At 43.1% G+C, this 26746-nt stretch overlaps 1 protein-coding gene across 2 annotated transcripts in view; it reads left to right on the top strand.

The window, feature by feature from the left end:
* LOC137431838 (zinc finger protein 385D) overlaps positions 1 to 26746 on the top strand; it is a 237385-nt gene that overhangs the window by 187179 nt on the left and 23460 nt on the right. For both annotated transcript variants that reach the window (XM_068123581.2, XM_078781182.1), the window contains 2 exons: positions 5431 to 5751; positions 22375 to 22556. In XM_068123581.2, coding sequence (XP_067979682.2) covers positions 5431 to 5751; positions 22375 to 22556 — 503 coding nt within the window. The remainder of the gene's footprint in view (positions 1 to 5430; positions 5752 to 22374; positions 22557 to 26746) is intronic.

The raw sequence follows: 26746 nt of genomic DNA, 5'->3' as shown, positions 1-26746 counted from the left end.
GGATTCTCCACCCCCCCGCCCCCACCCCTCCCTCTTACCCTCACCTCCCAAACCCTCTCCCTCCCACAGATCTCCCAATGTCCCTGTTCTCTACGTTGTTGTACTCGTGTGCTTCCCCCTCCGTCCGCATATTGTCTCCCGCTCCCTTTATTATATGTTTTATGTGTCTGTTTATGTTTTTTGTGATTAATGTTAGCTCTTACACGGGCCTCGATCTTGTATACAAATAAATAAAGCAATAAGTAAATAAACTAAAATATATTACAAAAACTATTGTAAGAAGGCTTTGTACATGACACACTACATGCCAAAAGTATGCGGACACCCGAACATCGAACATCTCATTCCGAAATCATGGGCATTAATATGGAGTTTGTCCCTCCCCTTTGCTGCTATAACAGCCTACACTCTTCTGGGAAGGCTTTCCACTAGATGTTGGAACATTGCTGCGGGGATTTCCTTCCATTCATCCACAAGAACATTCGTGAGGTCCGGCACTGATGTTGGGCGATTAGGCCTGGCTCGCATTCGGCGTTCCAATTCATCCCAAAGATGTTGGATGGGGTTGAGGTCAGGGCTCTGTGCAGGCCAGTCAAGTTCTTCCACACCGATCTCGACAAACCATTTCTCTATAGACTTCGCTTTGTGCACGGGGGAATTGTCATGCTGAATCAGGAAAGGGACTTCTCCAAACTGTTGCCACAAAGTTGGAAGCACACAATCATCTAGAATGTCATTGTATGCTGTAGCATTACGATTTCCCTTCCCTGGAACTCAGGGGCCAAGCCCGAACGATGAAAAACAGCCCCAGAACATTATTCCTCCTCCACCAAACTTTAAAGTTGGCACTATACATTCAGGCAGGTGGCTTTCTCCTGGCATCTGCCAAACCCAGATTAGTCCGTCGGACTGCCAGATGGTGAAGCATGGTTCATCACTCCAGAGAACCCGTTTGCACTGTTCCAGAGTCCAATGGTGGCGAGGTTTACGCCACTCCAGCCGACGCTTGGCATTGCGCATGGTGATCTTAGGCCTGTGTACGGCTGCTCGGCCATGGAAACCCATTTCATGAAGCTCCCGACGAACAGTTGTTGTGCTGACGTTGCTTCCAGAGGCAGTATGGAAGTCGTTAGTGAGTGTTGCAACCGAGGACATGATTTTTACGTGCTACGCACTTCTGCACTCGGCGGTCCCATTCTATGAGCTTGTATGGCCTACCACTTCGCGGCTGAGCTTTTGTTGCTCCTACATTTCCACTTCACAATAACAGCACTTAAAATTTATCGGGGCAGCTCTAGCAGGGCAGAAATTTGACGAACTGACTTGTTGGAAAGGTGGCATCCTGTGACGGTGCCACGTTGAAAGTCACTGAGCTCTTCAGTACGGCCCGTTCTACTGCCAGTGTTTGTCTATTGAGATTGTATGGCTGTGTGCTTGACTATATATACCTGTCAGCAATGGGTGTGGCTGAAACAGCCGAATCCACTAATTAGAAGGGGTGTCCGCATACTTTTGGTCATGTAGTGAAGATACTGTCGTGGCCAAAAATATTGGCACCCTTGCACTTTTTTCAAATAATGCACCATTTCTTCCAGAAAATTATTGCAATTTACAATATATTTTGGTATGCACATGTGTATTTCTTTGATTTGCAGTGGAACAAAACACAAGCTGAAAATAATTACTAAATGTTAGCTTATTCCACACAGAAATCCTAAAATGGCCCGGACAATAGCATTGGCACTTTTAAAAAGTTGTTTAAAATAATTAGATTTCAAACAAGTGATTCTCCTTTACTTTGAAAATGAACTCACCTCGGGTGAGTTGCAGGTGCCTGCAACATAAAAATCACTCATTTAACCAGTTTGAAAAGAGAAAAGGAGTAATTCTGCGGTTTTGTGTCACTGTGTGTACTGCAATGAGCATGGAGAAAAGAAAGAAAACCAGAGAATTGTCTGAGGAGGTCAGACACAAGATTGTCGCCAAGCATGGACAATCTCAAGGCTACAAGTCCATCTCCAGAGACCTTGATGTTCCTGTGTCCACCGTGTGCAATGTTATCAGGAAGTTTAAGGCCCATGGCACTGTAGCCAACCTCCCTGGATGTGGCCGCAAGAGAAAACTTGAACGAAGATTACAGTGAAGGATTGTTTGAATGGTGGAGAATGCACCTCCATCAACTGCCAAACAGATTCAAGCTGACCTTCAGACACAAGGTACGACAGGTTCAACTCACACCACCCGTCACCAACTCAATGAAAGGTTCTATGGTAGGAGACCCAGGAGGACCCCACTGCTGGGAAAGCCCGACTGGAGTTTGCCAAAACATACCTGAACAAGCCAAAATCCTTCTGCGAGAATGTCCTGTGGACAGATGAGACCAAATTAGAGCTTTTTGGTGAAGCACATCATCTCTATGTTTACATAAAACAAAATGAAGCCTTCAATGAAAAGAACACCTTCCCTACAGTCAAACATGGAGGAGGTTCAGTGATGTTTTGTGGTTGCTGTGCTGCCTCTGGCACTGGGTGGGTGCCTTGAAAGTGTGCATGGCATCATGAAATCAGGAGATTACCAAGGCATTTTTGAGCGCAATGTTGAACCCAGTGTCAGAAAGCTGGGTCTCCGTCGAAGGTCATGGGTCTTGCAGCAGAACAATGACCCCAAACACACTTCAAAAAGCACCCAGGAATGGTTCAAGACAAAATGCTGGACTGTTCTGAAATGTCCAGCAATGATTCCAGACCTAAATCCCATTGAACACCTGTGGGGAGATCTGAAAACAGCAGTTGGGAGAAGACACCCTTCAAATCTGGGAGAACTGGAGCAGTTTGCACAAGAAGAGTGGGCCAAACTGCCAGTAGAGAGGAGTAGGAAGCTCATTCATGGCTATAGGAAGCGCTTGACTGCAGTTATTTTGTCCAAAGGCTGTTTGTGCTACCAAATATTAAGTCTAGGGTGTCAATAATTGTGTCAAGGCCATTTATTTTTATTTTCTGATTTAAAAGGATATATTAAGTTCTGAATCAAAAACAAAGGTTCTGTAATATTAACAGTTAAATTAAGAATTGTGGAGACCAAATACTTTTGTCACTTTCAACTTATTTTTCGACAAAATTATGAGTTATTTGGAAAAGGTGCAAGGCACGTTTGGCACTTTTGCCAAATATTGCCAAACAAAAATATTGGCACTTTTGGCCACGACTGTATATGCATAGGTATATATTCCTATACAGCGTATATCTTGTACATAAACCTCATTCTAACCACTGAATGAGGGATTTGTTTGTTTGTTACATGTTTGTTACATTCCGGGTGTCGTAGAAAGCTGAAATTTGGCGTACCAATGGACATCGAAAACGATATATCAGGAAAAATCACAGAACCATCGGAAAGTGTCTGTAAATGAAAATTTACGTTAAAACCATCGGGTTTTTAACGTAAATTTTCATTCACGGATACTTAAGGGGTAATGGGTAAAATAGGGTTAGAGACTTCAACTTTAACATTTGCCCAAATTGTACCTTAATTAACATGTTTTGTGCATTGTTTTTGCATTTTCGTGAATATAAGCGTTATCAAGAACATAAAATCAAGTATTATTTTCCTGTATTATCGATATATAATTAGCCGAACCTCAAAATGTGTATGTATTTTCAATTTTAACCACTGATGGTGATGATGGTGTTGGGTTGTTTGAGGGGGTTATTGTGTTGCCAGCCCATGTTCATTAGTTGAACAAATGTGGAAAATAATTCGCCATCCCATGATTATTCGAACGTATTGACCACAATCCGCAAACTTTGCCTCAATAAATCCATCATGATAGATCGAATCAACAAAGGGGAAACCCGCGAATGGCAAGGCCCTCCTGTATTGCAATATTCATAAAATGATGATTTTAAATAAAGACTACATTTAAAAATCTGGAAGTTTTATCGCCTAAAGGTGGCACCAAAAAAATCGAGCAAGGGAGAACGTGAACAAATGATATGGGTTTCAACACATCGAGATTACAGAATTCCAGACATGGGACAACCTTGGTGGAAAAAAGCCTTGCAATGAAGAACGTGAACGAATGAAAAGGGTTTTGATACAGAAACAGATTACAGAATTCCAGACATGGCATAGCCTTGGCAAACTCTCAACAGCCAATGGTGAGCAAAGGCCATTATTGACTTTGATTAAGAAAGACATGTCATTGTATCATAAAATTACATAAGAAACCAGAGCAGCACTTGGTAGAGTGCATACCTCCGCCAGGTTGAACACTGAACAGTCTATGTTTTGTATCCCACTGATAGGTCGGATCTGGATTCCGGCCTTAACCAAAATCTAATTGGCTTATTCTTGTCACCTAACCAACTCATCCACCTAGTTTTGGCACAACTCGTCCATAACTTTTTTGAAATACCATACTTTTTATAGTTTGGGGCCACTTCTCAATGGTGAAGAATCGTTAAAAAAAATTCTAGAATCCCGAGCTGGACCCGGATCTTCACCAAAATCTAATAAATTCTTCCTTGTCACACAAGCGACCTCGCCATCAAATTTCGTCTGAATCTGTCCATAACTTTTTGAGATATCCCATTCATAAACAAAGAGGGGAGAAAACATAACCTCAATCCACCTTCGGTGGTGGAGGTAACACATGCACACACACACACACACACACGCACACGCACACACACACACACACACACACACACACAGAGACAAACATACAAACACAAACAAACACACACACACACACACACCGAGAGACATGCACACACACAAACAAACACAAACACACACACAGACAAACACACACAGACAAACACATAGACAAACACACAGACAAACACACACACACACACATACACACACACACATTTCTCAAATTGTATATAGTATGATTAATAGGAACTCACAATACCCATAGTGTATTTAGCATAAATATATATATATATATTGCTATATAGATGAAATGAGCCTTTATTATTAAGTTTAAAAGAACGGAGACATTAAATCAATTACCTAGAAAGCTTACATTGTGGAGACATTGATAGAATATGATAAAGATTAAATTTGATATGATGTAGTACGGTCGAAACATAATACTTTACATTTCTTACAAATGTTCTCTTCTCGTGTCTAAACTTCTTTTTAAATGATTGTAATATTCACATCTGCCAGTGTTTCTATCTTCATAATGAATACATAATGTGAGCCACATAAATCATTCTCTTTTTGATGTGTATTGTATTTGTGAAATAACCTCTCTGAACACCTAACCTCCCCTGTCTCTTTGCTTATTTCTATTCATGGTATTGTGACGTCAAGCACCTTGCTTCAGCCATTTATTAGATTGTTTATCAGTGACCTAAATGTGTATTTTAAAACTTGATCCTATATCTAACTTTCACATTGTGTCCTTGTGTCTGGTAGAAGAAGCCAGAGATATGGAGTTGCGTATCCGTCACGTGACCCTCAACGTCCAGGTTTCTCAAACGAAACCTTGTCCTGGTTTCACAAACGAAGGCCACATGTCCAAGAGCTCTCTAGTGGACACAGACATTGTCCAACCGGCTTGCAGTAATCTCATTCAAGAAAACGCCGTGGTTCAGCAAAGTGAAGGGAGCCACATGGGAAAGGGTTCTGCAGCGAGCACCAAGGAGACGGAAGATGAAAAGGCCTCTCGCCTCCTCCACTGCTCTCTCTGCAAAATGGCCGTTAACTCAGCCTCCCAACTCAAGGCACACAATAAAGGTGACGTAGGAGGGGGTAATGATGAAGGTGAAATATGATTTTGGAAAAAAAAACATTTTTCTTACAAAAAAAAAAAACATTAAAAAAAAAAAAGTGCCTTTCATTGAGCAAAATGGACACAATCACAACCGAATGTTGTTCATATCATCAGACAAGCACGTGATATAATGGAATTTGCTTGGATGTGTTTGATTCAGATACTCTTTTTGTATAACACAGAGATGGCCAAGTTTCTGACTGCAAACTGTAAAGAGTCGTTCTCAGTTGCACTCCATCTGCTCGCACCTCTGCGGAGAGGGAGCTTGTCACACCGTAGTGAATGGGCAGAGGCAGTTACTCTGGCACTTGCTTGGAATGTGAACTCTCTAAACGATTCAAGATCCACCAAAAGCAAGAAAAACAACAATGAATGATAGTGTAGCATCTGTGCACATTTCAGCATACCACTTATCACAACACAAGAGGCAACGGACTTGTGTGATACTAGTAAAGTTATCCGGCATTACCCAGTCTATTTTTTTTGTGGGGGCTTAAAATGCTTACCTACCTGCACCCACTAAGGAATGGTGTCCCTACACACTTCCTTACACCAACAATAGTGCGATTAAAAGAAAAATAAATCCCCAAAAATCCAGCTTTTATGGCATTGCCCGAAGGGTCTGGAACAGCGTTTGTCTGTCCATCCGGTGTAGGTATGTATGCATGTCACTCGCAAACGTCCACCAATCAGCGCTGAGGTGCTGGTCACATGATAGGGGAACAGCAGATCCTCCGCTCAGCGCATCCAAGCCTGGGGGAGAGAGGAGGAAGGACACAAACACAACATTTGAGAGCATGGACATCGAGAGAACTGTGGGAGGGAGAGGGCTTTGGGGGTAGGTGGGAGAAGTATAAAACACATGGAAACTGCAAGGACTTCAAGGAAAGAAGTTGGAATTTCAAAAAAGTGTGTCTGGGGTGAATTAGCGAGGGTAGAAAAGATCAAGGTTTTGGATGGGGGAAGATAAGAGATGGTGGTGAACAGCTGTTTTAACGACCTGGAGGGAGGAGTGGGATCAAGGGAGTGAGGGAGTTTGTTCCAGAGGCGGGAGAAAAGGGGAATGAAAGAGTGAAGGTGAGCAGAGAGCCTAGATTTTGGCAGTTTAACCATAAGAGGGTTACAGGCAGATCTTGTGCGACCTGTAGGAATATTAGTGGGAGAGAGCACAGAGAGAGCTGGGGGAGCAAGGCCGGAGAGGAGTCGGTAGAAGACGGAAAGACCACCAACCTGCCTGCGGTGAGTGAGTGAAAGGCCTTCGGAGTTAGCTTTATCGCAGGACATTCCAATGATTCTGAAAGCTTTGGTTTCAACAGCGTGAAGCCGAGCTAGGTGTGAGGCAGGAGCGCACCGGCCCAGAGGTGGGGGGGGGGGGGGCAGTATTCCATTGAGCTGCGGATGAAAGCCTTGTATGTGGTGAGGAGCTCAGGTGTGCCAAGGAAGGACCACACACGACGGAGGATGCCCAGTCGGCGACTGGCTTTGGAGGCCAGCTTGGAAATGTGGTTTTCCCAAGAAAGATCATGGCTGACAGTGATGGTGAGACCCAAAAGCTTGAGCGACAGAACTTCTTGGAGAGGATTGTTCAGAAAGTAGATGGGAGGGTTGTCCAGTCGGTCTTTTCCGAGAGACATAGTAAGAGTGTGAGATTTGTCAGGATTGAAAGACATGTTCCACATGTTTGAGCAGTTTGTGATTTTGTCCAGGTCTGCAGAGAGTGAGGAGGCTGCAGACTGCCGATCTGAGGGAAGAGTTATGGAGCGGCAGAGAGTGGAGTCATCAGCAAAGAGATAGAGAGGATTTTCCAGAGAGTCGGAGAGATCATTGATGAGGACCAGAAAAAGCACAGGGCCCAGAACACTGCCTTGGGGAACTCCAGCCTGAACAGGAAGAGGAGATGAGAGAAATCCATTCAGGGCCACACGTTGAGTACAACCAGAGAGGAAGTCCGCAAGCCATGCGTGGAGATTTCCATGGAGATCATAGGAAGAGAGTTTGGTGGGCAGAGCGGGGTGCCAGACCGTATCGAAGGCACGTGATATGTCAAGGGAGACAGCTCTGATTTATTATAGATTGTAATAAACTTTGAATAATTAATTTGGTTTAATCCCTTGACATAACATTTATAAAATAATGTGTGGAATTTTAACATAAAATTAAATTATTCTGGATTCCTTTATTTTAAAAAAAGGATATTATCCATATGAAAGGAATTTCAGTAATTGCAACCTTCAGGATTAGGTGGTGGGTGGTTCGTGTGCAGCGCGAACATGTGGTTGCATCATTTCTGGTTGCATCATTTCTGGTTGCATCATTTCTGGTTGCATCATTTCTGGTTGCATCATTTCTGGTTGCATCATTTCTGTGGGTGCATCTGCCGCTGATGCAAGGCCTCTCTATAACCAATTATCTGGTACTCATTTTGCCGACCTCGAAAGGATGACAGGTTGAGTCAACCCCACCTGGCGATAACTCAACAGGATTCGAACTTAAGAACCTTAGGATCCCAATCCCACCGCCATAACCATTAGGCCAACACCAGGTATCGGGATTAAGGGTCATTGTTGAATGAAAATCATCCGTACACAACTTTTTGAGATATCTTGCTCACAGACAGACAGACAGTGATGAAAACATAACCCCCATCCACCTTTGGTGGCGGAGGTAATAAAACTTGTTCTACTACACAGAGGAAACAACATTGCATCATCGCATCAGCAGCACAGGTGTGCCCCCTCGGCCAATGATGCTAAAGCCACTTGGTTCTGCGTACCAAAGACAAGAAGAAAGGTTTAATTTCCCTGGATAATATTACCAACAGCATGCTTACCATCTCACATGTCTCTTATTAGAACATTTGGTGCACGCTGGATAAGTACCACCAATTAGTCGGTGCTGAAGCACCCCATGACTAGGAATTCCACAACAGACTCACACTTCACATCCATTGTGATGGTTGAAGCAAACATACACTGTTATCCTGTTATGAGGATGTATATAAAACGCACAAATGCTCCAGGTTCAAGAGAGATTTACAGTCTCTGCAAAAAAGCCCGTTAAATGTGATTCTGTATTGTGATTTTGTGGTCTACTCTGGGATACAAAACGTAAACTGTTCAATTGGTGGAGGTGTGCTCTCTACTGAGTGCCGTTCTTGTGTTAGTGTAATTACCATCGCAGAAGGAGAGGGTATTGCATTTGTGTCTGTTTGTCTGTCTGTTTGTTTGTCCGCACAGAATAAATACGATTTTCTCGGCAACCATTGGTCCTATTGACAGGAAATTTCCACCAAAGGTGCAACTCACCGGTATAATTTTAAATGATAATTATGACGTCATATGTCACGTGGTATGGGCGCCATCTTGGAAAAACCGAACAACGTTGCACCTCCATATCTCCGAAAGCGCTGAATAGAAAAAATAGAGACATGGCTCATTGTAACTCCATGGGGAATAAAATATGTTAATGATGATGTCATAGGTGCCTCCATTGTGACGTCATAATTCGACAAGTACAAAACTTCATCCGATCAAGATGAAATTTCTTGAGCGTCATCTAGGGATAGATTAGTTGAGAAAAAAAATATTATGAAGTCATATGTCACGTGGTTCGGCCGCCATCTTGGAAAAACCGAAAAACTTTGAACCTCTATATCTCTGAAAGTGCTGCATGGAAAAAATTGAGACATGGCTCATTGTAAAGAACTCTCCATGGGGAATAGAATATGCTAATGATGATGTCATAGGTGCCTCCATTACGACATCATAATTCGACAAGTACAAAACTTTATCCGATGAAGATGAAATTTATTGAGCATCATTTAGGGATAATTTGGTGGAGGAAAAAAATAGATGACGTCATCGGTCACGTGGTTCGGTCGCCATATTTGTTTTTAACACAAAAGCCTTAAAAACCACTGAAAACACATCCTGGCTTGGGTCTGCAATCTATGATTGCTCTTTAATTACTCCCAGCAGGGAGTAATGCATTCGATCGTGTCCGTCTGTGTGTGTGTTTGTGAACAAGATATCTGGAAAAGTTTTGAACGGATTTGGATGAAAGTTGATGGGATGATTGCCCTTGGGATAAGGAAGAATTGATTAGTTTTTGGTGAAGCTTAGGATATTATTCCGGATCCAGGAATTTTTTGAAGGATGTTTTGCCATTGGAAGATCGGGCTCAGCAGCGGACACCCACGGCGGGAGTATGCGCTCTACTGAGTGGCGTTCTAGTTATTAGTTTGTTACTTACAAGTATATTAAATCATGGAAATTCATGTGCTTTGCCCAATACACTTTTCTCCCCCAAAATGTTTTTTTTCAACCTTTCCTTGACCTTTAAAAAAGTAACGCCATCTGCAGCACAAACTTTCCATCCGGCCGACGTCAGCTCTGAATATTCAAGGATTTTTCCAAAATGGAATTTTCAGTCATAAATGTACTTTAGGCACTGTTTTGTATTTGAAGAAAGCAAATTTGAGAGTCTAAACTGGATAAATAGCATAGTATTGTGTTCCAGATTAGTATTTTTGAAAAAAGGAATATTGTCAGCTCAATATGGATGGATATTGTCGCTAAATTTGGAACAATCTGGCACTTTTAAACATGCTACTGCTGTTGTTAAAAATTGCCAAATAAGAATCGGACACATGTTGAAACAAATGGCTTTGATTCAAGAGTTTGAGTTACCTGTCTGTATATTGGTATTTCTTTGGAGTTGAAACGTGTCAAGAAACGCACAAGCCTGAAAGTACAAAGTGACACAGAAGCTGGACATTTCCTATTGAGCCTGCAGACCTACACTTTGCTCACAGTCATAAACTAGAACGCCACTCAGTAGAGTGCATACTCCCGCCGTGGGTCAAGTTGGAATAGTACGATTTCACAAAAGTTTGAGGGAGTAGTTCAGTGACAACACAAGACAGACACCGCACAGATATATATTTAGAATATATAGAAGATAATGTTACAAAAAAACAAGGCAATTTCACTTACATTTTCGGATTCAGCGTTCAATTCTATACAAGTGAGTGTATTTTGAGGCATGTGTGACTTCAAATAAAATTGTAAGCCAGAAAAACCGTCGTTTCATTCCTTAGGGATACAACATGTAAAACTGGCCCGAAGGTCAAAACAAAACTCGCTCATTTTAAGTCGTACAAGCTAATGCGACCACTCATTCTTCTGGGAAGAATCCTGTGTACATGCTGGTCACACTTATAACTCACCTAAGTCTTTATAAGTTCATCAAATACTGACACCGCGATTGACATTCGCTGAGGTAAATGTTGATATCTCTTCTGAGGAAAAAAAAAATAAACAGTTTTAAAGCATTATACGTATAAAACGATACATTTTATGAAACGGGGAAACCTAATACACACTTTGGTGGTTTTAAAATGACAGAATATGTCTTTATTAGAAAAAAATAAAAAGAACCTTGAAAACGACGCTGCTAAGAAAATACACCGCTCTAACGCCTAACCACGAGTTTAAACTACATTTACTACAAATATAAAAACTATTTTCATGTCACAATGTTAAATATAGAATATATAGAAGATAATGTTAAAAAAAAATGAGCCCTGTCTTCCAATGGTAAACAATCCTTCAAATAATTCCTGGATCGGGAATAATATCCTGAGCTTCACCAAAAACTAATCAATTCTTCCTTATCCCAAGGGCAATCATCCCACCAACTTTCATCCAAATCCGTTCAGAACTTTTCTAGATATCTTGTTCACGAACACACACACGCACACACACACGGACACGATCGAATGCATTACTCCCCGGCGGGAATAACTCGAACGGCATACCTCCACCTGGTCGGCCATAACACTCAATGGTGAAGAATCACTTTAAAATTCAACGAGCTGGATCTTCATCAAAATTTTATCGATTATTCCTTGTCACACACACAACCGGTCCACCAAGTTTTGTCCAAATCCGTCCTCAACTTTTTGAGATCTCCTGCTATGTATTCTTTTTGGCCCCATCCCCCAATAGTGAAGAATCACTTTTAAAATTCTAGTAGCCGAATCCGACTCCGGATCTTCACCAAAATCTAATAATTTCGTCCTTGTTAAATACGCTACATCTCTGCCAAATTTCGTCCGAATCCGTCCACAACTTTTTGAGATCTCCTGCTATGTATCGTTTTTGGCCCCATCTCCCAATAGTGAAGAATCACTTTAAAATTCTAGTAGCCGAATCGGACTCCGGATCTTCACCAAAATCTAATAATCTCGTCCTTGTTACATACGCTACATATCTGCCAAATTTCGTCCGAATCCGTCCACAACTTTTTGAGATCCTTTGTTCACAAATGGACAGACAGACAAGGGGTGTAAACATAACCTCCATCCACCTTTGGTGGTGGAGGTAACAACGAGCAGGTATTGATATTTAAAATAACATAAATGTTAACATTGTTCTCCAAATACAATTCCTAAGGCAGTAATGTTCATAAATGAGGAAGGTTTATGCCCAACAGATGTAAACATCACATGATGTTTGTCTGTTGTCCATATAAACAGCGTTTCTCTGTCCTCCGCAACCCCCATGAAGAAGTTTGTACATTGATTGCACGAAATACAAGAACATAAGTATTATGTAAATAACAGGAGACAAGATTTGAAACTTTGCTTTCTGGCTCAAACTTTTAGAGTTGCATGCTGCATTTTTGCTTATGGTCAGTGATTAATGTAGGCTATGAGCCAGACCCCCCAAATTGACCGGTCGGTACCATACAGATGGAGTAAGGCTCATTGTGATTTTTAGCAAGATATATGTCCCTAGATATGAAAAAAAAGTGATAGCAGTGTATAACTCTCGGCCATCTCTGCGTTATCACCCGAAATATTATTATACGCCCGCTTCGCTTCGCCAAAAAATGTGATATTTGCTAAAATTGGAATAAATATGTTTTTAAGGACCACAGAGTGCCGAGATCGAGATCGAGATCGTATTTGTTCGAGAGAGATCATGATAAACCTAGAGTGTGGAGCAAGTTTGCATGCATTGTGAAATATAATGTAGCTGATGTTACAAACCTACTTTAGGATACTAGCTAATACCAAAAATTACACTGAGATACCAAAAGTAGTAGACGAATAAACCTAAAATGTTCAAAAGCTATGTTTCGTTCCAAAATATCAAAATTAGGGGGTATGGTTGAACATATTTTGAACTTTGCCAAAATATGTGTCCCAAACAGCCACCATATTACAAAGTAATGATATATTCCAATGCAGTGGCTCCTTGCGAAGATTTTGAGGCGTCAAATGTTACTCTGGGAGTTTTCATTTTTTAAATATTGACAAAAATGTACAATGTGAATTCTGAACTCGAAGCGATTTCGACCACTTTTTCACTAAATTTAACATATTTTTTGTCATTATATCAATATTTTGATAAATAACCCCCACAAATGTTCTATATTTCTATTACTATATTAGTTGGCATCCAGTATGCAAATTATTGGCACTCTGTGGTCCTTAAAAACATATTTATTCCAATTTTAGCAAATATCACATTTTTTGGCGAAGCGAAGCGGGCGTATAATAATATTTCGGGTGATAACACAGAGATGGCCGAGAGTTATTCACTGCTATCACTTTTTTTCATATCTAGGGACATATATCTTGCTAAAAATCACAATGAGCATTACTCCATCTGTATGGTACCGACCAACCCCCTTGGCTCACAGCCTAATAACATCACATCCCCCCCCAAAAAATCTGTTATTATTTTATATATATATAAAATATATCCCACCAACAACATTATCTATCTATATATATATATAGATAATGTTGATGGAAGAAAAATATGAGGGAGAGAATTGAGGTGGTTTTTGACAGCTCATGATGGTGATCCGAATACAGCTTCAAAACCCAGAAGGCTAATATTCACATCCCATATCCTATGTTTAATTAGGCAAATCCCATATAATTTAATGTGCATATCCTAATATACGTACATAAATCTTAAGGCTTAGTCACTGGAGGTTCGGACATTTATAGGCAGACGAAGACGGCAGGATGCATTGCAAGAACAAAACAAATTAGATAATAGTGAAAGAGTTCAAAAGTAATCTCATTCAAAGGGATAACAAATCTTCGTCTTCATGGAAATCGGAATGATTGCATTCCCTTGCATTACCAACTCGACCACCACATCAATCAGATGTCTCTATCCTTTTAATCGAACCATCCCATAATGCATTCTCAGTTGTTATAGATACTTTGGTTTGAGTTGCACAACTTATGCAAAGTAACAAATGTTCTCGAAGCCCACATTTCATTTTCCTGCATCACAAATTAAAGTAACAGTAAATTATTCAACAAAAGGACATCAGGAAGCATTGCCCATTTGAGAGATTGAAATGGTGTTAATTATCACTACAAATGTACATCCACACACGTTTTAACTTCACATAATTGCAGTGATGAAGCGAGCAGGTGTATGACATTTCCAAATGCAGGTGAAAAAAAATTAAACCTTATATATATATATATATATATATATATATTGTTGCGGATTTGTAATTGTTGTAAATATCACCCTCTGTAAGTGTAATGAATTCTTGTAAATATCTCCGTTTTGTGTGTAAAGGTCAAAGGTCGTCCTCTTAGTTACTCCATATACATACACGTAGGCCACCATATACCCTCCTAAATAGTTATTTCCTTATTATGTGTATTAGTATAAGGTTGTGTTTCCCATTAGTTGACTCTACATTGCACCGAATTCAGATAAGACAGAATCCCTTTTCAAGTCTCCCCCAATCCTCTCAGTGCATTAGGCGGTTTTCTTCACCCCAAACTCCATTACGCACGCGGTCAAGCCCACGAACAAGGGCGTTGCCCGCCCCTCGTCATCGGAAGGTGGAGCCAGCGAGCCCCCACCAGCCAATCAGGGCTGGTGAGATACCATCACGGGCGTGGCGCGGGTTGATCTAAAAGCGCGTTATAAAAGCGCCCGCGCAAGCCTTTTTGAGAGTGCGTAAGAGTCCAGTTGAGGAGAAGCAGAGAGAGGGATTTGAGGGAGGTGTGCTGGACCAGAGGCAGATTCTGCGGAATAGGAAAAGAGCGTCGGAGACGCAGGAGGCGGAGGACGCGTGAGACAGCTGCCGGTGTGAAACCAAATACGTGGAGCTGCCTGCTCCTCGCTGCCAGCCCGAAGCGGAGCTGTGTTTGCCGGGTTTTCACCTCGACCCCAAAAGCGCGGATCAGAGCGCGCGCTTGGAGCTGGACCTCGACGCCTACCATCTGCCTGGACCCTCCTCTGCCGTCCCAAACCATTCCTGCCATTCCATCCTTTTGTGTACGTGAGTTTGTTTTGTGTGTCTTGCCCCTGGGTATAAGTTAAGCCTGTTTAGATAAGTTAGTATTTGCACTGTGTCTTCTGGTCCTTCCATCCTTTCTGTCTTCATTTTCTTATCTTTCCTTCTCCTTGGTTACTTTTCATTGTGTACATAATAGGTAGTAATAAATCATATTTGTTCTTCCTACCTTGCCTTCTTTCCTTCACATCCGTTAGTCCTTGACTTTTCCATCATTGAATACCTGTGGCACGATTTGGCCAACGTTTAGGATCGGGTTTAGTCTTTGGTAATGGCTCGAACGTCGTGTTGCTAACACCGCTCGGCAATTATAACATCTAAAACCGGGGTTTGAGCGGGAGTCCCTCCCCTGCTCGTGGTCAGGAGTGGCACTCAGGTCCTTGGGACTTTTCGTAGACCAAATACCCTGGCTGCTCCCGACCGGGAGGAGCGTTGGGACCCCCAGGACTCACGTCGGTCAGTCGCGGACAAGGGGATTGATCCCCCCTTTGATAAGGGGAACAGAGGCCGACGTTGGGTTCCGTAACAATATATATATATATATATATATATATATATATATATATATATATATATATATATATATATATATATATATATACAGTGAAACCTTGACTTACGAGTGCACCAACTTACGAGTTTTCCGAGATACGAGCCGTCGCTCGGGCGATTTATTGCTTTGAGATGCGAGCCGAGATCTGAGTTACGAGCTTACGCCACCCGCCACCAAGTGGGTTCCGGTCACGTGGTTATCTTGCCGTGCAAGCATCTCTGCCGTATATCGCTGCTGCTTTGTTTTCGCATTTTGGTTATTTTGGAGCTTACGCCACCCGCCACCAGGTGGGTTCCGGTCACGTGGTTATCTTGCCGTGCAAGCATCTCTGCCGTATATCGCTGCTGCTTTGTTTTCGCATTTTGGTTATTTTGGAAAATTTCTTAGTTTTAACCATGGGTCCTAAGAAATTGAGTGCCAAGGGCAGTGCTGAGAAGAAGAAGAGGATGATGTGCTTGGATATAAAATACGCAATCGTCGAAAAACATGAGCGAGGTGTGCGTGTTGTCGACTTGGCGAGGCAGTACGATCGTTGTACTTCTACGATATGTACGATTTTGAAGCAGAAGGAGTCGATAAAGGCTATAACGCCAGCCAAGGGCGTTACGATTATTTCAAAGCTCCGGACCTCTATCCATGAAGAGATGGAGAAGTTGTTGTTTGTGTGGTTGACGGAGAAGCAGCTCGCAGGAGATACCGTGACCGAGAGCATCATCTGTGAGAAGGCACGAGACATTTACGGGGATTTGGTGCAGCAGACGGCGGGAACATCAACGGACGAGGCATCGGAAGAGTCTTTCAAAGCCAGTCGGGGATGGTTTGATAATTTTAAGAAGAGGACCGGCATTCACTCCGTCGTCAGGCATGGTGAGGCAGCAAGCTCGGATGTGAAGGCAGCTGAAGATTTTATTATAACTTTTGCCGAACTGATAGAAGCCGAACGATACATCCCCCAGCAAATCTTCAACTGTGACGAGACAGGGCTCTTCTGGAAAAAGATGCCGAGGAGGACGTATATAATGGCAGAGGAGAAGAGCATGCCAGGCCACAACTTGTTCAGAGTGCCGGCGATAGCTCGCCTTCTCTTTGTGGAAGACACGGTGAGATCCTTAACATCCAACAACTAATGGGATGCAAACGGGGCGCCCAGTTTAGCGGTACACACATTGATGAATCACCCTGCCTGTGAAACACCAACATGACAGGTTATAGCTGGGTCGGGATTCAAACCCAGGCTGGACAGTTTAGAGTCAAGTGTGCGTACCTCCAGTCCAGGCCATCCTGCCAACTTGTATGCTGCATACAGGTGAAATATAAAGCGCGAGATATTTTTATATATACTGTATATTAAAAAAAAAATTGGTGTGGTTTTTGGCGGGCTGGAACGGATTAATAGCATTTCAATGCATTTTAATGGGGAAATTTAATTTGAGAAACGAGCAAATTGAGTTACGAGCTCGGTCACAGAACGAATTAAACTCATAAGTCAAGGTTTCACTGTGTGTGTATATATATATATATATATATATATATATATATATATATATATATGTGTGTGTGTGTGTGTGTGCGTATAGTTTCTGTATAAACAGAGGCCTTCTGATTGTTCTTGTTGGCTATTTGTATATTACCCTTCATACTTGGTGTAACACAAGCAAAATGTAATTTTGAGGCAAAAATTTGGCAACATTTTAAGGTCAGAGGGAGTAAGGGTTAATTTCAGACCCATGTATACCATCCCACAGGCCCTAAGCAAGGTCATAGACAGAGTGGATAGAAACGATCGGACAGGTGTTGTGCACACAATTCCGTGACCCTGTGGAGCAGAGTACCTATTCTACACATGTACGTGAGGGAGACCGGAAGGATTTTGGACCAACGCCTCAAAGGATATCATGTAATGAGGATCGTGAGTTGTTCAGTGTGAGTTAACGGCGTAAGGAGGGCCGTGAGTTGTTCAGTGTGAGTTAACGGTGTAAGGAAGGCCATGAGTTGTTCAGTGTGAGTTAACGGCGTAAGGAGAACCGTGAGTTAACGGCGTAAGGAGGGCCGTGAGTTCAGTGTGAGTAAACGGCGTGAGGCGGGCCATGTGTTCCGAGTAAGTGAACGGTGTAATGGCGGATATATATATATATATATATATATATATATATATATATATATATATATATATATATATATATATATACATATATATATATATACATATATATACATATATATATATATATATATATACATATACATATATATATATATATATATATATACATATATATATATATATATATATATATATATACATATATATATATATATATATATATACATATATATATATATAGATATATATATATATATTGTTGCCGATCTCGTCGCCGGCCTTCTCCCCTTACCAAGAGGGGATATAAAGCGCGAGATATTTTTATCCTTGTCTTTGACTGGCCGACGGGACCCGGGACCTATGACGTCCTTCCCGGACAGCGCGAAATAGCATATTAGGACCAAGAAGTCGCTATTACCTAATTACTCGCGCTGCCCTGAAACGAGGAAATAAGCCCCGCCCGAATCACGCATGTTGAGATGCCGAGCGGTGCGTACACGCAATCCGTGCCGTTTAGTTGGTGACCTTGGTTCTAGCGATCTTAAACGTGCCACGCTTAGTCAATGGATAAATCACAAAAGCGGTCGAATTCAGAAGAAAAGGAAGAACAGGTTTATTTACACTATTTACAATGGTTCAGAAAAAGGGGACACAGTGCAGCCTTAAAACAGTCTTAACTTACTACCCAGGACAAACGGGCCCGTCTCACACACAGACACACTCACATGCAGCTTGCAGCTGCAGGATGATGGTCCGCGTCCAAGGATGGCTCTCGTGCAGCTCCCTCCGGTCTCCGACTCGTCCCGTGCAGATGGTAAGCAGAGGGGCAGGAGCTCTCCGCGTGTCGTTTGGCACACAAGGGTTAATATGGGGCGATTTGGTAGGGAGCGGACTTCGGCGGTTAGCGGTGATCACTGGCGGCTATTGCCGCGTTTACTCGCGTGGCTGAGGTAGGCGCTATTCGCCACCGGCGCGTCTGGTTGCAGCCGTGTACTCAACGCCTCTTCTTCCTCTCCTAGGGCGTGTGCGTTATACTGCGCGAGTTACAGTTCAATGCCTCCAAAGTGAGTGATGCGAGTCAAGTTCTCTCCACACAAGTCTTTTCACTAATACCGTGTGCCCGCGAGTTCTCTCAGTCCTCCAGCGCTAGTCCTCCGGTAGCAAGTCCTTTTCTCTGCGAGACCTGTTCAAGGACTTTTGCAGTGACTTATATAGGTACGCCCCGCGAACCTTTTAGAACTCACCAGACGCGCCTCTCCACGCCCCATCACGCCATGCCGTTAGAGCCCTGGTTGGCTGGTGGCTCTTATCGTCATCGCCTCTGACGCTCCGCCTTGACGCCGCCCCACCCCGACACCGCGCTCCTCCTTCTTAGGCCTACCTCGTGTTACTCGACTAGTGAGCGAGCAAAGGGCAGCCAAAGCGTAACAAATGCTGCGGGCAGCCAAAGCGTAACAAATGCTGCGGGCAGCCAAAGCGTAACAAACTGAGTGGGTCAGCCAAATGGGGCGCGGGATCAATTATGCCCATAGAGGTGGAATTGGAGGGTAGACGCAAAATTAACGGGACCTAAACTCATGTCTTTACACAACGCAGGTATCAATAGGGGAAATGGCCTATACTTACACATACTATGACATAACTAATACTACAGGTGGCCTACGTGTTGCTCGTGGACTAACTATGGGGGGCAACCCTTTAACCTTTAATGATCAATATGTGCAAATCTCAAAACCGTAGCAATATATATATATTGTTGCAGATCTCCCAAAGCCCGTTCCACGTTAAAAGGGGAGATTAAACCCCTTTTCCCCCTTGGGTCTTCGTGTGCACGAGGCCGAATCGCCACTTCCGGAGCAAGCGTGAAAAAGGGTATCGGGTCGACGCCGCTCGTACCTTCAACCCACGCTGCTACGAAAGCGGGGACCGGACCTCGCACGAGCCACGCTTAATCGAGTACGCCCGAGCGGTATGCGTATCACGTGACTCGTGCCGTTGCTTTTATGGAACCCGATTCGAGCGGTTCTATTCATACCATGCGAGGCCAATTAATGGAAGGGATGGGAACGATCAAATTGAAGAGGAAGAACACGATTTATTTACACAATGTACAATGATTCACAGAGACACAGAGCAGGCACTTAAACAAGTTAACTTATATCCAGACACAGGGCCCACTCACGCACACGGGGAGAAGAAGAAAAGAAGTTCGCGTGCCAAACACGCCTGGCGTCGTCCACTCTGCGGCAGCTCGCCCGGCGTGGCCCTCTGGCGGTCACGGCACGTATGCAGGAGAAGGCAGGCAGGGAGGAGATCGCGCGTCTGTGGCCCGGAACGGGTCGTCTTCTCGAATGTGCGATTAATACAGCGCAGGGCACGGGGCACGGGGCAAGTTCGTGTACAATGACGATAACCGGCAATGCAATTGACTCGTTCTCTTGCGCGTTCTCTCTCTCTCTCTGACTCAAGCAATGCCTCGACCCGAACTCCAACTCTGACTCATGGGCTGCGTGACTCTCAACTACTGATGCGGGGGGGCTCGGAGCAGGGTTTTATGGCCCCGCTCCAGAGTCTCACCCGAATGCTCCATGCTCCGCCTCCCGTTGCCGTGGTAAGCCACTCCCCTCGAGCCCTGATTGGCGGCTCGTTGCTTACCGGCCACTCCCTCTGCAGCGCCCCCCTTCGGCCTTGCCAGTCTTGTTGAAGGACTACCACGTGGCATTTTTCAGCCCAAAAGACCGCCCTACTCACGGGCCTGCTCAACGCAAAACGAACACAGGAAAGGACTACGCTTACATTCACTAAGAAATAACTGAACTATCGCGAGGCTTCATGTTGTGGTGCGTCTACCTACGAGGGGGATTATCCTTTATTCCAAAACCACAACACTATATAGATATATATTTATTTGTAACTGGAAGAAATTAAATGAGTTACGTGGGACCTCATTCACGTTGAGGAAGGCCTAGAAGAAGGCCTACTAGGCCAAAAGCGTGTCCGAGTAAAGATCGTCCTGAAGCTACATCCGTAACTCATTTAATTTACTTTGGTTTTATATTTTATACAAATGAGGCACCTTAACCATAGTGTGGAGTTTCCGCCATTTCTCACAGTTTATATATTTGGGATGGAACAAAATCTTGGTTTATTACATATCATGGAACAAAAGCACATTGGTGGTCCTGGTTCAACACCTCAGCAGGGAATTCAGTTTCCTGAAAATCACAAACAGTATCATGGACTTTACTCGAATTATCCTTCATTCCTGTGTGGGTAATAATGGGTCAGTGTTGGGGTTATCATGAGAAATTCCCAGCACTCACAACATTGCTCGTGTAATACTTACATGGCGTTTAGTTTTACTCAAGAGTGAATTTGAGAACTCATTGTACAGCATTCATCAATGTTTTGTTCTTTAAAATATCATTCATATGTTTAACCCTATTGCCCTAAACATCTGGTAACATCTGTTTTTACTCCCGCCAGGGAGTAATGCATTCGATCGTGACTGTGTGTGTGTGTTTGTGTGTTTGTGAACAAGATATCTGGAAAAGTTCTGAACGGATTTGGATGAAAGTTGGTGGGATGATTGCCCTTGGGATAAGGAAGAATTGATTAGTTTTTGGTGACGCTCAGGATATTATTCCGGATCCAGGAATTTTTGAAGGATTTTTTTTACCATTGGAAGACAGGGCTCATTTTTTTTTAAACATTATCTTCTATATATTCTATATTTAACATTGTGATATGAAAATAGTTTTCCTATTTGTTGTAAATGTCGTTTAAACTCGTGGTTATGCGTTAGAGCGGTGTATTTTGTTAGCAGCGTCGTCTTCAATGTTCATTTTTTTTTTTCTAATAAAGACATATTCTGTCATTTTAAAACCACCAAAGTGTGTATTAGGTTTCCCCGTTTCATATAATGTATCGTTTGATACGTATAATGCTTTAAAATTCAGCGAATGTCAATCGCGGTGTCAGTATTTGATGAACTTATAAAGACTTGAGTTATAAGTGTGACCAGCATGTGCACGGGATTCTTCCCAGAAGAATGAGTGGTCGCATTAGCTTGTACGGCTTAAAATGAGCGAGTTTTGTTTTGACGTTTGGCCCAGTTTTACATGTTGTATCCCTAAGGAATGAAACGAACGTTTTCCTGGCTTACAATTTTATTTGAAGTCACACATGCCTCAAAATACACTCACTTACATAGAATTGAACGCTGAATCCGAAAATGTAAGTGAAATTGCCTTGTTTTTTTGTAACATTATCTTCTATATATTCTAAATATATATCTGTGCAGTGTCTGTCTTGTGTTGTCTTGTCTTGTGTTGTCACTGAACTACTCCCTCAAACTTTTGTGAAATCGTAGTATCGTACTATTCCAACTTGACCCACGGCGGGAGTACGCGCTCTACTGAGTGGCGTTCTAGTTTCTAATGGATTGCTACTTTCATTAAACGTGACAGATTTTCCTTTGTACATGAAAAAAATCTGTTCTTGTCTTTCTTTTTGAATAAGCAGGAGGTTTGTGACATCTATCGAGTGGGTGCTTCTCCATTTGTCTTGGTCATTTTGCAGGTTTGAAGCACAGGATGATGATGGAGGCTCGGAATGGCGGCGGCGCCATCAAGGCCTTTCCACGACACTCATCCAAATGCAGTATCAGGCAGCCATTCAACAGAGGTTCCGAATTGCAGGACAAGACTTTCTACTGTGAAATCTGCGATGTGTACGTGAACTCTGAGTCTCAGCTAAAACAGGTGCTCGCAACATAAGCATACAAAAGCTAACATTGTACATAAGCTTTACAAACGCATTTTGAAGGTGGGGTAGAAGGGGGAGGTAAAGAATGTTTGGGGTAAGATGGTTTAGCGGTTTACGGTGCTGCTCTGGCATCCTGGAGGCCAAATTATCACAAGCTCAAGGAAGCTCTTCCCACATAAAAACGGTTTGTGGAGTGACTGGTGAAGTGAAGCGGAGAGATACAATATGTCAACCAAGTCATGAAGACTAGAAATGTTCACCGAAATATGTGAAACTGATTCAGGAGATGTGACCTTGAAAATTGCTGAACAAAAATGATTGGGTGGCCACGAGGTCGTCCCATGGAGAAGGAAGCAGTGGAGACCTAATAATTTGGAGTTGACATGCAGCCTATATTTTAAAAACGCTGTCTCTCAATAAGGTTGATTAAAGGTCAATATAAGGTCAATAAGGGATATTAAATAAGGTTCATATTCCTTCAGGACGCACAACATCTGCCAGGACCCCCTTCTTGTGAAATTGCCAAAATCAAGACTCTCTGCCCACCTTCACTCCTTCATTCCTCTTTTCTCCCGCCTCTGCAACAAACTCCCTCACTCTCTTCAATCCCACTCCTCCCTCCAGGTCTTTAAAACGGCTGTTCACCACCATCTCTTATCTTCCCCCATCCAAAACCTTGATCTTTTCTACCCCTGTTAATTCACCCCAGATCCACTTTTTTGGGGGGAAATACCGACTTCTTTCTTTCCTGGAAGTTCTAGCAGTGTCCATGTGTTTTATACTCCCCCCCCCCCCACCCCCACCTTCCCACGCCTCCTCCCCCCAAGCCCTCTCCCTCCCACAGATCTCCCGATGTCCCTGTTCTCTACTGTTGTACTTGTTGTTCTCTACTGCTTCCGCCTCTCTCCCCATCTTGTCTCCCGCTCCCTTTATTGTATGTTTTGTTGTTGATAATTTTGTTGTTGATATCCTTGTTGTTCTCTACTGCTTCCGCCTCTCCCCCCATCTTGTCTCCCGCTCCATTTATTGTATGTTTTGTTGTTGATAATTTTGTTGTTGATATCCTTGTTGTTCTCTACTGCTTCCGCCTCTCCCCCCGTCTTGTCTCCCGCTCCCTTTATTGTATGTTTTGTTGTTGATAATTTTGTTGTTGATATCCTTGTTGTTCTCTACTGCTTCCGCCTCTCTCCTCATCTTGTCTCCCGCTCCCTTTATTGTATGTTTTGTTGTTGATAATTTTGTTGTTGATATCCTTGTTGTTCTCTACTGCTTCCGCCTCTCTCCCCATCTTGTCTCCCGCTCCCTTTATTGTATGTTTTGTTGTTGATAATTTTGTTGTTGATATCCTTGTTGTTCTCTACTGCTTCCGCCTCTCCCCCCATCTTGTCTCCCGCTCCCTTTATTGTATGTTTTGTTGTTGATAATTTTGTTGTTGATATCCTTGTTGTTCTCTACTGCTTCCGCCTCTCCCCCCATCTTGTCTCCCGCTCCCTATATTGTATGTTTTGTTGTTGATAATTTTGTTGTTGATATCCTTGTTGTTCTCTACTGCTTCCGCCTCTCCCCCCATCTTGTCTCCCGCTCCCTTTATTGTATGTTTTGTTGTTGATAATTTTGTTGTTGATATCCTTGTTGTTCTCTACTGCTTCCGCCTCTCTCCCCATCTTGTCTCCCGCTCCATTTATTGTATGTTTTGTTGTTGATAATTTTGTTGTTGATATCCTTGTTCTCTACTGCTTCCGCCTCTCCCCCCATCTTGTCTCCCGCTCCCTTTATTGTATGTTTTGTTGTTGATAATTTTGTTGTTGATATCCTTGTTGTTCTCTACTGCTTCCGCCTCTCTCCCCATCTTGTCTCCCGCTCCCTTTATCGTATGTTTTGTTGTTGATAATTTTGTTGTTGATATCCTTGTTGTTCTCTACTGCTTCCGCCTCTCCCCCCATCTTGTCTCCCGCTCCCTTTATTGTATGTTTTGTTGTTGATAATTTTGTTGTTGATATCCTTGTTGTTCTCTACTGCTTCCGCCTCTCCCCCCATCTTGTCTCCCGCTCCATTTATTGTATGTTTTGTGTGTTCGTTTTTTTTTGTGATTGATGTTAGCTCTTGCACGAGCCTCGATCTTGTATACAAAAAAAAAAAGGTTGATTTCCAAGTATAGTGAGGCTGATCCAATGGATAAGTAATTGCTGGAGGTGTAGAACCAAACGATGAACGGTAGAACACTTTGTTCGAGGGAAGTAGACACTGTGCCTCGGCCTCCTCCACATAAATATCGCTCATGTCCAGGACCATGCCCTCAGCTGAAAGATGGAACATGAGAAAAAGAAGACTCAAATGTGGATCTCTGAGATACCCCGACTAGTTACCTCCCTCCAATCTGAAAACCCACCACTCACTGCAACTCTTCATCTCCAATCGCCAAGATTGGTCCATTTACACTCTGCTACGTAGCAACGCACCAACTCCACAAGCTGTAACCCTGAATAACCTGTGATGTGGAGCTTATGAAATGGTTTTTGAAAAGCACAGCATTGCATGTAAAAATGATCTAACTTTAGTTAGAATGACCAGACAGCATTTGACCTTGACCTCTTTGGACTGCTAAAGGCCCTTTTGGGTTTGCAGTGCTGACGTCATCTAAGGTGGATACTGCTCTTAAATTCCTCCATCAAGATCACCCCCCTTAGAATTACCTTAGTCCTTATCCACTTGGTATACAATATATAACACTGATCAAAGAGAGAACGATACCACTGATCAAAGTTCATTTCCTTCTCCCTAGCGAATTCAACAAATGTCTGCTCCGCCTGTCTTTTATAAGTTCAGAACTTCTGTCGGTATGCTTCCGGGACCCACTCGTACGCCGACAACACCGCTTCCTCATGGTCTCATACTCTTCCGACTGTTCCTCTGACAGAGATTAATACACTTCCTGCACTCTCCCTACAAACCCACTCTGTAATAGCAGGGTCCAGTATCTTACTGGCCACTAAAGATGTCCTACTATCTTCTCAAAAGACAGGAAAAATACCTCAACGTCATCCCACCAAACTTGGGAACAAGTCTTGTGTTTTTTTTTCGTTTTTTTTCTTTTTGTATACAAGATCGAGTCTCATTTAAGAGCTAACATTAATGACAAAAAACAACAAATGGACACATATGGCCAAATAAAGGGAGCGGGAGACAAGATGGGGAGAGAGGGGGAAGCACACAAGTACAACATTTGAGAGCAGGGACATCGGGAGATCTGTGGGGGGGGGGGGGAGGGCTTGGGGAGAGGAGGCGTGGGAAGGGGGGTGAGGTGGGAGAGGTAAAAAAAACAACACATGGACACAGCTAGGACTTCCAGGAAAGAAGTTGGTATTTCAAAAAAGTGGATCTGGGGTGAATTAACGGGGGTGGAAAAGATCAAGGGTTTGGATGGGGGAAGATAAGAGATGGTGGTGAACAGCTGTTTTAAAGACCTGGAGGGAGGAGTGGGATTGAAGAGGGTGAGGGAGTTTGTTCCAGAGGTGGGAGAAAAGAGGAATGAAGGAGTGAAGGTGAGCAGAGAGTCTTGAATATGGCAGTTTAACCAGAAGAGGGTTGCAGGCAGATCTTGTGCGATCTGTAGGAATATTTGGGGGACAGAGCCCAGAGAGAGCTGGGGGTGGGGGCTTGGCCAGAGAGGAGTCGGTAGAAGACAGAAACACCACCAACCTGCCTGCGGTGAGTGATTGAAAGGCCCTCAGAGATAGCTTCATCGCGGGAGATTCCAGTGATTCTGAAAGCTTTGGTTTCAACAGCGTGAAGCCGAGCTGGTGTGAGGCAGGAGCACCAGCCCAGAGGGGAGAGCAGTATTCCATTAAGCTGCGGATAAAAACCTTGTATGTGGTGAGGAGATCAGGTGTGCCAAGGAAGGACTTCGCACGACGGAGGATGCCCAGTCGGTGACTGGCATTGGAGGCCAGCTTGGAAATGTGGTTTTTCCAGGAAAGATCATGGCAGATATTGAGACCCAAAAGCTTGAGTGGGATTTGTCAGGATTGAAAGACATGTTCCACTTGTTTGACCAGTCTGTGATTTTGTCCAGGTCTGCAGAGAGTGAGGAGGCTGCAGACTACCGATCTGAGGGATGAGGTATGGAGCAGCAGAGAGTGGAGTCATCAGCAAAGAGATAGAGAGGATATTCCAGAGAGATCATTGA

This window comes from Myxine glutinosa, chromosome 7, assembly GCF_964187855.1.
Source record: "Myxine glutinosa chromosome 7, kmMyxGlut1.1, whole genome shotgun sequence".
Lineage (NCBI taxonomy): Eukaryota > Metazoa > Chordata > Myxini > Myxiniformes > Myxinidae > Myxine > Myxine glutinosa.
The sequence above is the reverse complement of the archived record's forward strand: the minus strand, read 5'-3'. Positions and strand labels throughout refer to the sequence as shown.